The sequence below is a fragment of the Danio rerio genome, chromosome 12 (assembly GCF_052040795.2).
Source record: "Danio rerio strain M-AB ecotype USA chromosome 12, GRCz13ab, whole genome shotgun sequence".
In the NCBI taxonomy this organism is placed as follows: domain Eukaryota; kingdom Metazoa; phylum Chordata; class Actinopteri; order Cypriniformes; family Danionidae; genus Danio; species Danio rerio.
In genome coordinates, this window is record NC_141032.1 from 4,425,532 (window position 1) to 4,440,990 (window position 15,459).

Genomic DNA, 15,459 nt, shown 5'->3' on the forward strand with positions numbered 1-15,459 from the left:
TTATTTATTTCCACTGTAAAAACAAAAATGCCCATAAAAAAATACAATTTAAAGAAATAGTTTACCTAAACATTCTATTTATATTATTATTATTTTTTATTATTAATATCATCATCATTATTATCATTATTATTATGATGATGATTATTATTATTATTATCATTATTATTATTCGTATTATTGTTGTTGTTGTTTTTGTGGTTATTATTATTTTTATTATCATTATTATTGTTATTATTATTGCTGTTATTATTATTATTATTATTATTATTGCTGTTGTTATTATTATTATTATTATTATTGCTGTTATTATTATTATTATTATTATTATTATTATCATCATTATTATTATTGCTGTTATTATTATTATCGTTATTATTAATATCATCATCATCGTCATCATTATTATTATTATTAGTAGCATTATTATTATTATTATTTTGTTATTACTATTATTATTATTATTCTCATTATTATCATTATTATTATTATCATTAATATTATTATCATCATCATCATCATCATTATTATTATTATTGCTGTTGTTGTTGTTGCTGTTATTATTATTATTATTATCATTATTATCGTTATTATTATTATTATTATTATTATTATTGATGTTGTTATTAAAATTATTATTATCATTATTATTATTATTTTGTAATATCCTACACTTAAATACAAAATCTACTTATTTAAAATGAGCTGAATCAACTTTTGGAAAAAAACATTTGAGACAACATATTTGTTTTATGTTTAATACACCTAAATTTGTCATAACAAGTAAAATTAATTTGTGTTGGGACAAATGAATGTGTGACAACATGAATGAATTGCGTGGAACCCTCCATTTCTTTATATTGAGTTCCACACAGTCGATTTGCATTGAGACAACATGAAGGAATTAAGTTGACATAGTAGTTTGTATTCGCTGCAAAAACCTCAAGAATTGTGTTGTTTCATTTAAAATAAGTAATTGGAACCAACATCAAACGTCATTTTTTGAGTGTGTGTGCATAATTATACAAATTAAGTTACATCAATTCCAAGTTACGATGAATTTATTCACTGTTTTTAAAGAAATAAGGAAACAGATTTACTTACTTTTTCAAAATAAAGTCAACGAATCATTTTAAAAGCAACAGGTTTACTCAATTAATTTAGGTAAAGTGAACTAATCATTTTTTTAGATTACAGAGGCTATAAAGAGTCATAATTTTTAGTGAAGTCTACTTAATCTTACTATTTATTTAAAGAGCGTCCACCTGAAGCATCTGTTAAGCCGTGTGTGCTTGTTAAAAGTCATTTGGATGCAGCGTCTGACGTGCTGTGTTTACCTTACAGACCAAACTGCAGCAGTAAGAACAAACTGTGTGTCCAGACCTCCACCTTCACCAGCAGCTGATCTCAGGCCAGTCATACACTACCTTTTAAAAAATGCTGGGTTCGCATTTGGACAACATGAGGGATTTAAGTTAACTTGTTAGTTTTTACAAATATAAGTGGATTGAACTTAAAACAATTAAGGTGTCCTAAAAAACTCAAGAATTGTGTCGTTTCAGCTCATTTGAATAGGTACTTTGAACAAACCAAACCAAACATCTTTTTTTGAATCTACACTACACGTCAAATCCCGTCAGTATTAACTCACTGTAATATCCTTCATCCGGCCAAACCTCAGTCCATATTTGGACAGCAGTTGTGGTACGGACAGTCCGTGTGCGGTGGTGCGATTACATCATACAACACTTGGCATTGAGTAACAGACTGTTTTCATTCTGACCTTCCTCTTCCACTGCGGGAAGGGAATCCACCCGACATCAGCAGTCTGATCCACGGGAAAAAAAACACACATCATTCGCTCTTGAGCACATCATTCACATGCCCTTCCAAATCATAACCACAAATAAATTACAAACATTGTATTTATTTGTTATGTAACGTTAACAAATCATTTTAAGGGAGTTTATTTAATAATTATATATTAATAATATTAATGTAAAATAAAATGAACAGGAATAGTTTATTGTTATTTATTTAAATATTATAATATAATATAATATAATATAATATAATATAATATAATATAATATAATATAATATAATATGATATGATATGATATGATATGATATGATATGATATAATATAATATAATATAATGTACAGTGCTCAGCAAAATTGAGCACACCCCATTTTGAAAATTAATATTTTTGTCCATTTCTCAGTGAATATAGGGCGCGTATTTTAGTGCATTTAAACAAAACGGATTTATTAAACAGATATATTTATTAAAACAATATTTTAGTCACCAAACATATTTGGAAATTGAAAGATAATACAATTAAACTCGAGCAAAATATTGCAAAAATAAATTACAACCTAAAAAATTTCAACTAAACTTTTCTATATTTTTGCTTTTCTTGATTTTTCCTATTTTTAACATTTGTATTTAATATTTCTCTATACTATTTAAATTTGGCTGTACTGTATTTGACCCTTATCGTAAGTTATTTTGTTAGATAAGCTTTAGATTTGGCTTCAGTACTGACTAATCTAATGTATATGCACAAATATCTATTTCTCTATTAAAAATATGAATTTAAACATAGATTTCTGAGGGGTGTACTTATATATGCTGAGCACTGTAATATAATATAATATAATATAATATAATATAATATAATATAATATAATATAATATAATATAACATAACATAACATAACATAATATAACATAACATAACATAATATAACATAATATAACATAACATAACATAACATAATATAATATAATATAATATAATATAATATAATATAATATAACATAACATAATATAATATAATATAACATAACATAATATAATATAATATAATATAACATAACATAATATAACATAATATAACATAACATAACATAACATAACATAATATAATATAATATATTTGTTTTAATAAATTATCAGTTTGCTAAAAAAATTTTAATATCTAAGATGAAATAAAAATAATTTAAATAATTTGTTAATTTCAACATAAATATTTATAGTACATTGTGTTTGAGCAAAAAATGAATAAATAAAAATAAAATCAATTCATAAATGAACATTGGCTAATAATAAATTATGAATCATCAAATTGAAGAAATTTAAACATATACTGTATATGTATATGTATATATTATTGAAGGTTCAATTTTCTGGTATTAATGTGATTTTTTTTACAGAATTTGTTTGTCATACGTTTAAATTTTATAATATAATATAATATAATATAATATAATATAATATAATATAATATAATATAATATAATATAATATAATATAATATAATATAATATAATATCACATAATACATTTACAAAATGCATATTATAGAAATAATATAAAATTTGTTTCAATAAATATTCAGTTTGCTAAAATATTGTAATATCTAACATGGAATAATAATAATAATAATAATAATAATAATAATAATAATAATAATAATTTAAAGTATACATTTTAGCCCAATGTGTATTAACAAAAAAAAAAGAAAAAAAAAGAAAAATAATGTTAACTCATAAATGAGCATTGACTAATAATACATGTAAACTATTTAGAAAATTATTTGTCAATTATTTGTTTCATTAATTTTATCAAGTGGAATAAATTAAAATATCTCCAAATTTTATTTTTATTATTATTTATTTCTATTTTTGTTTTCAATATTATATTGTTCTTGTTTATATATATATTATATACATATATATAATATATATATTTATTTATTTATTATTATTATTTATTTTGTTTTCATCCCGTGTGTACCAAAAAAAGTACAAAATATCCACTATGACTTTTTTTTTTTTTAAATATCTCTGTTCTTGCTGATATGTTTACAACCAATTTTGTAAAAAGCGCCATTTTGATATCATAAACTGAAGACTATTAATATCGCATTTTAGGTTAATTTTGCCAACTGCAAATAGACGAGATTATGAAGGTCATTTACTCAGGAGAAACACCTTACCAGATGACTTGCAGAGTCTCCCTTTAACCCCATTACAGTAGTAAAACACAATATAATAAGATCAAACTGAGACTCCAGCGAATACAAACCAGCCTCTACAAACGAAATCTATTTCTTCCCATTTGAGCAACCTAACTCCAAGTGGATGAAGAATAAACGCAGCAGTGATGTTTTAAGTTTGATGTGTTTATGAGAAAACAGAGCTGTGTTTATTTAGCCGGTGTGTGAAGAGCAGGCCCCAAAAGATGGACCCTGAAGAAAACAGAAGAAGAGGAACGTGTGAAGACTCCACCATTTGCTGAAGTGTGAAGGAGCGCTCACCTATATAACACACGAGAAGACCAGCGCGGGCATTAGAAGACAAGAAACACACAGAGAGAGAAGGGGAAAAGAAGACTTTGAAAGAGATCTCCTCCATTATAGAAGCTCAGTGAAGCTTTGATTTAATATTCGATAAAGACAAACGTGAAGAAAGAGCAGACCGAGACATGCTGGGTGTGGAAATGTACCCTGGTTTGGCTCTGGGACCTCAGAGATTGAGCGACTGCTATTACAGAGGTAAGAAAGCAGCATAGATGTGTGTGTGAGGGTTTGCAGAGGTTTAATGAGACTAGCATTTCTGTGTGGAGTTTGCATGTTCTCCCCGTGTTGGCGTGGGTTTCCCCCACAAGTTCAAAGACATGCGCTAGAGGTGAATTGGGTAGGCTAAATTTTCCATAGTGTATGTGTGTGAATGAGTGTGTATGGGTGTTTCCTAGTGATGGGTTGCCGCCGGAAGGGCATCCGCTGCATAAAACATATGCTGGATAAGTTGGCGGTTCATTCCGCTGTGGCGACCCCAGATTAATAAAGGGACTAAGCCAAAAAGAAAATGAATGAATGAATAATGAGACCAGCTCAAGTTATCACTCGAAAAATTTAGAGTTTGCAAAATGAGGTTTTTCATAGCGATGACAATTATTTTAGGCCCTTTTAAGAGTCATTTAAAGGGATAGTTCACTCAAAAATGAAAATTACCTCATTTATGTTGACAATTAAAGAAGATATTTTGAAGAATGCAGATTGATGGCACTCATTGACTTTCATAATAGGAAGAAAATCACTATGGAAGTCAATTGGTGCCAGCATTCTTCAAAGTATCTTCTTTAGAAACTCAAGTGATTAGCTCGCTCCATCCAATCTTTGTAGAAATATAAAAATATTACTACCTAATTCCCATCCACAACACAAACATTTTTCAATTTACGACCCATCGCACTCCCCTTCTTAACGCTGTCTTTAGATTAGGAATTTACAGCTGATAATAACTAAAGCTGAGCGAATAAATAAAGATTCGACTCGCTCTTAGCTATGCATATTTAGTTATTGATATTATGTCACCATTTTATTGTTACTGTTATTTTCAAATATTTTATTTTATGAAACTTTTGTAAAAAAAGAACATGTTTAGCAGTGGGTAATGTACACTCTCTTAAGTAAAATCATGTGTACACTCTCAGAAATAAAGGTACAGGAGCTGTCACTAGGGTAGTACCTTTTTAAAAAATACATATTTGTACCCAAATAGTCCACAGTGGTACCTAAAAAGTGCATATTCGTACCCAAATGTTACTAAAAAGCACCTCTGAGGCACCATTTTGGACAACAGACACCAAACAGTTAAACGTATTCTTGTGGAATGCCCCATTTTTAATGTTATCAGACAACAATATTTATCTGGAGAGACTTTAAAGGAAATATTTTTAAACGTGAATCCATCTAAAGTTGTAGAATTTTTATCAAAAGGAAATCTTAAAAAACTTTTTTAGATTTTTATCTTATATATTATCATTATTATTATTATTTATATATTTTACCTTGTACATTATTTATTGCTGTTGATGACTTTTAATTGTTAGAATATTTTTACTTGATCTATTTTCTTTTTGCCATGACATAGCCATAGACGCTGAAATGGCAATAAAATTAAAACTCTCTCTCTCTCTCTCACCATTTTGGACCCTTCAGGTACAAGTATGTACTTTTTCAAAAGGTACTGCCCCAGTGACAGCTCCTGTACCTTTATTTCTGAGAGTGTACTGTATATAATGCTTCTATAAATAGGGGTGACCTGTCCCTTTAGGAATGATTGAGTTTATCTTGGTAATAACAACATGTTAAGTCATCATTTTTATGGTTCTCAAAGCAGTGTTAGTAATTTATTCATTCATTCTCTTATCGGCTTAGTCCCTTTATTAATCCGGGGTCGCCCACCGTGGAATGAACAAGCCGAAAAATGAATGACTTTCATAGTAGGAAGAAAATTACTACTGAAGTCAATTGGTGCCACCATTCTTCAAAATATCTTCTTTAGTGTTGATGAAAGATAATCAAGTGATGAGTGAGAAAATTGAAAATTATTACTGATTTTTATTACGTTTTTTGAGCTGACACTTTTTTTTTTTCACTTGGTATGAACAACATTTTGATCATCAATTATTTCGACCCCATAGACCATTTGTATGTTCCTCAAAGCAGTGTTAGTAATTCAAGTGATTTTAATATTTTGGTTTTCTAAACTGATTTATATCTTAGTGATTTTGTTGTTTGTAATAATTTTCTATTTTAGGTTTAATTATCATTATTTTTTAATTGTTGCTTAATATTTATTTCACTCAGACTGTTCACAGTTATTTTTCGCATGTGCTGTCTACTTATCATAACTGGTTGTTGTCTCTTAACCTAGTTTAGTAGTTGGTTAGCTAATAGAACCAAGTACATTCTGAGGTAAGTACACATACAGTTTATTTTGTTTATTCCCCCCCCCCCAATTTCTGTTTAACGGAGAGATTTTTTTTCAATACATTTCTTATCATAATAATTTTAATAACTCATCTCTAATAACTGATTTATTTTATCTTTGCCATGATGACAGTAAATAATATTCAACTTGATATTCTTCAAGACACTTCTATACAGCTTAAAGTGACATTTAAAGGCTTAACTAGGTTAATTAGGTTAACTAGACAGGTTAGGGTAATTAGGCAAGTTATTGTATAATGATGGTTTGTTCTGTAGACTATTTAAAAAAATAATAGCCTAAAGGGGCAAAAAAATGTTCCCCCACAGTCAAACACATGCGCTATAGGTGAATTGAATAAGCTAAATTGTCCGTAGTGTATGTGTGTGAATGAGTGTGTATGGGTGTTTCCCCAGTAATGGGTTGCAGCTGGAAGGGTATCAGCTGCATAAAACATATGCAGGATAAATTGGCGGTTCATTCCGCTGTGGCGACCCCAGATTAATAAAGGGACTAAGCCGAAAATAAAATGAATGAATGAATAATAATAATAATCGAAGTAAACGTTTATGCAACAAAAAGAGGACCTATTGTGGACGCTTTGTACAAGATTTAAATAATTCTCTGATGTCCTTTGAGTGTGTGTGTGGGAAGTTTCAACTCAAAATACTCCACAAATAATGTTTTATAACTCCTCAAAGCTGCCCCCTTGAGGATTTATTCCAAATAGTCTCATTTTAGTGACTGTCACTTTAAATTCAAATGAGATTGTGCTCATTTCAAAAGAGGGCCGGGCTACAAATGCCTGTGTGTCAGCATAGTGGCAGATTCAAAAACAAGACTAACTTTCTATGCTAATAGAGTGGAGGAACTATGACGTCACTTTGTAGGCTAATCGGCTGCTAGCATAAAACTGGTTCCCTCGTGAAAATCCCGATAGGATTTTCCCATAGGCTTTTCGAAGATTGCAAATAATAAGCTCTGTGTTCAAACACAGTTCATTACACTTACACGTTTTGTCCAGCCGGATAATCCTCACACGAAAATACAACTTGGGGCACTTTTGGATCTTAAATGCAAACGCAAGAGTTAAAAAGCTAACATTAGGCTATAAACGGACTACAGAGCCCTCGGGGTGCTCGTCTGTGACGTCAGCCCCACCCTGCTACAGACAACTTATCAAGCTTATTTTTAGAAATAATGTCCATGACAAAGAGCTAATCTCTATGTTTATTATATTATAATCCACGCTATATATTATAAACAAATAAATACGCAAAAATATATAGACCTATGTGCCTTTTGGATCGTTTTTACGTGGGAAATACGTCTGTTTTGCTTTGCGGTTGTTTTTAAAGTTTTAAAACTGCGTGTATAAATCTGCCTATATAGTATTTTCATCAGACATATCTAAATAAGTGTATCGCTCGCGCACACAGCCTGCTTACCTTAACAGACGACAGAAATAAGGCGTGAGGAGGAACAAGTCTATCAAATGCCAGCAAGTTCCATCATCATGGACACAGAGCAACATTCAATATTCCTTTTATGTCACAACGTACAGCGAAAAGCAGCCCATACAGTCACATCTGCTGAACGTTTTATGGAGGAGTGTAAATATTGCAGTTATGACTGAGTAAAATGTGTTCAGATGAATAAAAAAAGACGAAAAATCACTTGATCACGTTAAAATGACAGTTAATATGTCTGTATTTTTACACATTTATTCACACGTTTGCATTACTGAGAGCAGGAGAGAGACAGGCTGCACTGGTGAACAGTATCTTTATTAAAATAAATGATCAACAAATGAATCTGTCTCGACAGCCTTTACATGTGAAGGCATTATCTATACACAATCTGAACTCTTAATTAGAAAAACACAAAAAACTATAAAATACTATTCATGAAAATACCTAAATAACAGACAAATCCAAACGCCCAACACAAGCGTGCTGCGCTCCAGACTAGATCAGCTCGATGACGTATAATGTCTCCGACACCGCCTGTAGTCCCATTTAGCAACTTGATAACACCCGTCTTTTTAAAGAAGCATGGCCGAATTAAAAATTCAAAAGTGTGCTGTAACTGTTGTGTTTTAAGTCGTAGAACAAAACGTGAAAATATCTTGAATTTGTGTTCGCCACGGACCTTATCTAAGCAATTTTACTGAAAACCCCATTCAAAAAAGCCATTGACTTTGGGACGAGGGAACCGGAAGTGCTAAAATGCTAACTCGCTTCCGGGTTTTTGCATACAAATTGACGTCATAGTTCCTCCACTCTATGAGGGAGAGATGGTCACTAGTGGGCGGATCTTTCCCCCTCTGATGACACATATGAAGAGAGAATGTCAATCAAAGTGTTCTGCAGACTGTTTTTATCTAGTGTGATTATATGAAATAACATTAATACTTTTTTACAATCAGTAGCTGGTTATATTCACACACTGATGAAACACAACTGTGTTTAAACACCTTCATAAAAGGGATTTTTGCATAATGGCTCCCATTTAAAGCTTCCATTTAAATTCACTTTTTGAAAACTGTGTATCATCCAGAAGTGTCTGTCTGTCCTGCAGATCGAGATGTGCCGTTGTACCCGTCCACATGTGAGATGGCAGCTCGCGCTCTTCCTCCTGCACTGCTAAAGCCTCATGCAAACACAGACTCTCCTGCCACTCCACAGGACAGCGTGAGGATGGAGCTGGAGAACGCGGGTCTGTGGAAGCAGTTCAGCACAGTCGGGACTGAGATGATCGTCACTAAGAAGGGCAGGTGAGCACATGATGAGCGTAGGTGCATTAAAACAGTGTTTCTCAACCATGTTGAGAGAAAAATCTTCTTTCTGTTAAACATAAATTGGGGAAAGAAAGATATACAGGGGGGCTAATAATTCAGGAGGGCTAATAATTCTGACTTTAACTGTACATCGAGAATGGTTTGAGGGTGAATAAATCAGGGGGTAATTTTCAGTTTTGGGTAATAATAATAATTCCTTACATCTATATAGCGCTTCTCTGGGCACTCAAAGTGCTTTACACATTGGGGCGATCTCCTCATCCACCACCAGTGTGCAGCATCTACCTGGATGTCGCGACGGCAGCCATTTTGCGCCAGACCGCACACTAGCTGATTGGTGGAGAGGAGACAGAGTGATGAAGCCAATCATGGTATGGGGATTGTTAGGCAGAGGTCAGTGGGCAGATTTGGCCAGGATGCCGGGGTTAAGTCCCTACTCTTTTTAGAAAGACGTCCTGGAATTTTTAATGACCACAGAGAGTCAGGACCTCGGTTTAACTTCTCATCCAAAAGACGGCGCTTACTGAGCAGCATAGAGTCCCCTTCACTATACTGGGACATTAGGACCCACACAGACTGCAGATTGGGCAACCCCTGCTGGTCTCATTAACAACACTCCCGGCAGCAACCTAGCTTTCCCATGTTGCCTCCCATCCAGGTACTGACCGGGCGCAGCCCTGCTTAGCTTCAGTGGGCGACCATGTGAGAGTTGCAGAGAGCTAGCTGCCGACGTAAACTCCTCTTTTTAGAAACCCTAGTTGGACCACGTCTAATCCGTCTCTTCTGTTCCTCAGGCGAATGTTTCCTCAGCTGCGGGTGAAGCTATCAGGGCTGAACCCATCTCTGCGCTACATTCTTCTTCTAGACATCGTACCTGTCGATTCCTCCCGCTATCGTTTTCAAGATAACAGCTGGCAGGTGGTCGGAGGAGCAGAGGCTCGACTGCCGGACCGTGTGTTCATCCATCCGGACTCACCGGCGACTGGAGAACACTGGCAGAACCGCACCATATCCTTCCACCGGGCCAAACTCACCAACAACACGCTGGACGCACAAGGATATGTGAGTAAAACAATACCCGTGTTTACATTTGCTGTTAAAGTCGAAAATGTTTAATCCTGTTATCTAAATCAGTGGTCCCCAACCTTTGGTGTGTGGAAATCACCTGTCACTCCGGTATTGTCTCCTAGTATAGTCTGTTCAAAGCTTTTTTTTTCTTGGAGGTCATAGGGTCTTCTTTCTCTTCACTGGGCCTTTTTGCTCAGAGAAAGACGTCTATTTCTTACTCGTTTTGCTAGCTGTTGGGTTAAATTTTAACCTAAGCATAACATGAAGGGGGCATAACATTTAGTAAGTTAGAGGCGTATCTTGCAGTTATTGAGATCCCATTGAACCATGCGAGATGTCACAACAAGATGTTGTTGGTTAGATAAGAGAGCGTTTTCACCAAATGTTTTCCTTAGTTTTCTCCAAATATATCCACAAGCGATTTATTTGATATGTTGTGACATGTTAGTCTTCTTGGCGTCGCCCCCTGTGGTTGCAAATATCAGTACAATGGTGAACGCATCAAGTATGAAAGCCTCCGCAACTCGTGGCTGTTGTTAATAGCCGTGATGGTTGGGTGTAGGTTTGGGGAAGGTGTAGACATTAATAACGATGATGGTCGGGGGTAGGTTTGGGGAAGGTGTAGACATTATAACGATGATAGTTGGGTTTAGGTTTGGGGAAGGTTTAGACATTAATAATGATGATGGTTGGGTTTAGGTTTGGGGAAGGTGTAGACGTTAATAACTGTGATGGTTAGGTTTAGGTTTGGGGAAGGTGTAGATGTTAATAACAATGATGGTTGGGTTTAGATTTGGGGAAGGTGTAGACATTAATAACGATGATGGTTGGGTTTAGGTTTGGGGAAGGTGTAGACATTAATAACGATGATGGTTGGGTTTAGGTTTGGGGAAGGTGTAGACATTAATAACGATGATGGTTGGGTTTAGGTTTGGGGAAGGTGTAGACATCAATAACGATGATGGTTGGGGAAGGTGTAGAGGGTAATAGCGATGATGGTTGGGTTAAGGTTTGATCAGAAGTGCAATGTGTCACCCTTTTAATGTCTAGTTAAAAAGTTTTTTTTTTTATTTGGACCCTTGAAATTGCATAAACATAAAATTATTAAACCTGAAAACTAGTTAGTGTTCTTGTGCTTTTTGTTTTAATTACTGAACTGTATATCAATTTTTACTATTTAATTAAATGTCATTTAAGTGCCCAAATAGTTTTGAGTTTTGAATAACTTGTGAAAGTTATTATGAAGTAGCATTTATTTTATGGCCATTATGTCTTTATGTGAAGCAATATTCTTTACATCTCACCTATACCCCATTTCTAACATTGATTTCCAAACTCTTTTCTGGTAAAGATCATTCTTCACTCCTTGCATCGATACCAGCCACGGGTGCATGTGATCGAGGCCCGTGATGTGCTGATGTGGGGAAGAACTCAGCACTCTTTCACTTTTCCTGAAACACAGTTCATTACGGTCACTGCATACCAGAACAACAAGGTGAAAGAAAAATACATTAATCTGATTAATATATTAAATTATTGTCTGTTTTATATATTGTTCTCTATTACGACAATAAACTAATCATGACTATTCTCTTGTTTTTATTGATCAAAGATCACCGAACTGAAAATAAACTCAAATCCTTTTGCGAAAGGCTTTAGAGAGAATGGCATGAACTGCAAGAAGTAAGTTGCACGCACACACACCAGTTTCAACTAATAGCGCATTTATTATTTAAACACAAAACTTTTTAAGACAGCTAGACTGAGAACATAACATAATTTTTCTGTTGTTTACCCTAGGCAAAGAGAGGCAAGGCTGAAGAGGAAAATTACATCCAGCCAAGAGGAATGTTTGGATATTGGTGAGGATTATAATTATTTACTTCAGAATGTACAATCTCATAAATTCAAATCCAATTAAAAAGTAAATGCAAAGACTTTACTGATATTTGTTCTAGTCTTCACAAAAGAGTACTTTAGTAAATATGGGCTTGCTAATTTTCCATTCTTTCTTACGAAACAATTTTTCTTGCTTCCCTCTCTCAGAGTCATGTGACCCATGTGATTCCACGGAGCTCCTCCCACAATCTGTGGATCTCCCAAGCTCCGCCCTCACCATTATGAACACCGCCCTTCCAATTACAGACTCTGGTTTTCATACAGAAGTGTCATCTCACCCAGATCAGACAGACTCTGACCAAACTCTTGTCCTTGAACAAGCCTTCTTGACCTCTGAGATGCCCTCTTCAATGGAGAGTCAACAACAGACAACCTCTGAAACTAACGTAAACAACGCACTGATGGATGAGTAAGTGCTATAACCTCATAGCTAAATTAAGAGTACACTTTGAGACAACATTATCAATGATTTTTATCTGTCTTTCTATTATAGAACCGGTCAAATGATGGACCTTTCTGGATACACATCATCTTTCCCAACTCCTCAGCTCAGCTCGCATACATCAGTGCCTCAGTCTTCTTCAATGTATTCTGTGGTGTCCTCAACGCAGAGCTCAGACCTTGAGCTTCCACAGGCCTCAAGTATTTCATCTCCACACTCTATGCCTGCATATTCCTCTATACCTTCAGCAGAGTATCCTGGCGTAAATTCCTCTACAGCTATGCCTGCATCTACAACCTCTCTCTCAGACTCATACCCTTCTATCTCACACTCCACCTCTTCACACCTTCTCCAATCTTCATCCTACCATTCTCTTCTTCCAACAGACCAATCCCAAGACAACCTAAGCCCCCATACACCTACAAATCCACCTTTCCAATCAATCCCTGCTTGTCAAGGTACCAGGTTGACTATTGACTCTGGCCAAAATCAGGTGGATGATGGAGGTTTGAGCTCAGCCAATGCGACAACTCCTGCAGTCCCAAACCCAACCCAAACAGCCTTTCCTTTCCCTCCGGTGCAACCCAACAATGACCCTGATCCAACATCCCCTTCATGTCAAAGTCTACCCCAGTCTGCCTTACCATATCAGCAAGTGTCACAATGCAACCAAATTCCCACCCCCTCTGATCCAAATACAACTCCAACCGCATTTCCCTTCCCTCCATCAGAACAGTCCACCCCTAACTCTATTATGGTATCTTCCAATCCAAACACAACAGCCTTCCCCTTTCCCCCTGTTCAGCAGCAACTCAACTTGAGTACCTCTGGACCTAGTTCTTTTCCAGTTTCCCAGTCCTCTGGGTTAAACGCAATTCCAAATCCAGTACATCCAACAACTGGATCATTTTCCTTCCCTTCCACCAGTGCTATCCATCAAGGCCCAATGCAGTCTGTTCCCAACACATTGCACCCTAGCACAGCATACACATTCCCTTCATCTCTGCCCAAACACACTGGTCCTCTCCCAAACCCTGCACCAACTTCTTACCCCTTCCCAACTCCAATCCCACCAGGTCCACATCCTCTCCAGAGTTTGACCCTCCCCTCATCCTGCTCAATCCCGAATACATCCCAAATTCAATCCACCTTTCCCCAGTCATACCATAATCCATCCTTCTCTCACATTCCACCCCAAATGGCAAACCACTCTCAAATCACTTCCCAGTCCTTTCCCCCTCTCCAAACCTCAAGTGCCCCCCAGTTACTATCTCAATCCTCAACTCACCCCCAATGTCCTCCTCCTTCAAACGCATACCCTGCCGTAGCTCCAACTGAGATAGGCACCTTCCCACAACTCAACTCTGCCGCCCCCTATCTACCAGATGTGGTACTGCACCCTTCCATACTTCCTTCTCTCGACCCCTCACTCTCCTCCTCTGCTCCGCCATCCCTTTATAACCCATTTCCTTCCTACTCACTACGTCTTTGCCAGGATCCTCGGTCCTCCCTGCATTTACCCCTCAGGCATATTTATAGACAGCCACAACATGCTCATGGTCAGGGCTCTTACTTTGACCTTGGAGGACGAACAGTGTTCTGAAGAGAAACAGAAACATGACAAGCAAGTCAAGAGCTGGCAAGTGACATGTCTGGTGATGGAAGCACTGCATCGGAGGACCTGTGAGACAACAAGAGATGAACCAAAACACTGTAGTTTAAAGTGTAAAATTTTAAAGTAAACCCTGATTCTGCTGTTCTTGAAATAGTTTCAATGCTTTTGTGTGGTTTTATTCAGAGTAATGCTTGATGAAGTTGAATAATGATGTATATTTTTTTCGTATTTCTCTTCATACCCTTGAATTACCAAATAAAATTTTAATGAGTTTAATTGATTATTTTAATATTGCTATTTTTTAATCTTGTGTGTTTGTGTGAATGTCTAAATATACAAAATACACAATCTATGTTGCCAAAAACTTTTTTTTATGCCAAAAAAAAGTATTTGGATGCTAAGGATAACATAATGTACAATTCTTGGCTGTGTGACCACCAATAAAGAAATCTGATACATGGAAAATGTGCCATTTATGTACATGACAGACAAGTTTATATTTGAATTTTACATGTATAAAATTTCATATATGCAACATATATTTAGAAATTTTAGAAAAATGGCTTTTTATGTTGTTTTCAACCATTGGAATTACTGTATAATAAAAATATGGAAAATATTAGATATATGAACATATATATTCATTCGACTCAGTGCCTTTATTAATCAAGGGTCGCCACAGCAGAAAGAACTGCCATCTCATCCAGCATGTGTTTTATGCGTTTTTGCGGATGCCTTTCCAGCCGCAACCCAGTACTGGGAAACATCCATACACTCTCACATGCGCACACACACTCATACACTACGGTTAATTTAGCTCAATTCAGTTTATGAATGGGCAACGTCTAAC

General features: G+C 35.1%; 3 protein-coding genes across 5 annotated transcripts in view; 2 read left to right on the plus strand and 1 right to left on the minus strand.

Annotated features, from left to right (window-relative positions):
* Positions 1–4,564, plus strand: part of nif3l1 (NIF3 NGG1 interacting factor 3-like 1 (S. cerevisiae)) — a 41,807-nt gene extending 37,243 nt beyond the window's left edge. For 2 of the 3 annotated variants that reach the window (XM_087275376.1, XM_087275374.1), the window contains one exon: positions 1,345–1,920. Coding sequence is in view for 2 of the 3 variants with exons in the window: in XM_087275374.1 (XP_087131500.1) it covers positions 1,345–1,362 (18 nt within the window). In the remaining variant the exon portion in view is untranslated. Of the gene's footprint in view, positions 1–1,344; positions 1,921–3,941 lie in introns of those variants that run through there. The other variant, XM_087275375.1, reaches the window with a different exon arrangement.
* Positions 1–15,459, minus strand: part of tlcd3bb (TLC domain containing 3Bb) — a 538,378-nt gene that overhangs the window by 175,623 nt on the left and 347,296 nt on the right. The gene's annotated exons all lie outside the window — the stretch shown is intronic.
* tbx6 (T-box transcription factor 6) lies at positions 4,359–14,885 on the plus strand. The gene is made up of 8 exons (NM_153666.2): positions 4,359–4,564; positions 9,366–9,561; positions 10,380–10,647; positions 12,005–12,148; positions 12,266–12,336; positions 12,454–12,515; positions 12,700–12,961; positions 13,046–14,885. The coding sequence occupies exons 1-8, from the start codon at positions 4,495–4,497 to the stop codon at positions 14,595–14,597; spliced, it is 2,625 nt and encodes an 874-aa protein (NP_705952.2). The 5' UTR covers positions 4,359–4,494; the 3' UTR covers positions 14,598–14,885.

Coding starts and splice junctions, on each gene's coding strand:
- tbx6 (NM_153666.2), top strand. CDS start 4,495: ATGCTGGGTGTGGAAATGTACCCTGGTTTGGCTCTGGGACCTCAGAGA. Junction 4,565..9,365: donor GAGCGACTGCTATTACAGAG/GTAAGAAAGCAG, acceptor TCTGTCCTGCAG/ATCGAGATGTGCCGTTGTAC. Junction 12,149..12,265: donor CTGCATACCAGAACAACAAG/GTGAAAGAAAAA, acceptor TATTGATCAAAG/ATCACCGAACTGAAAATAAA.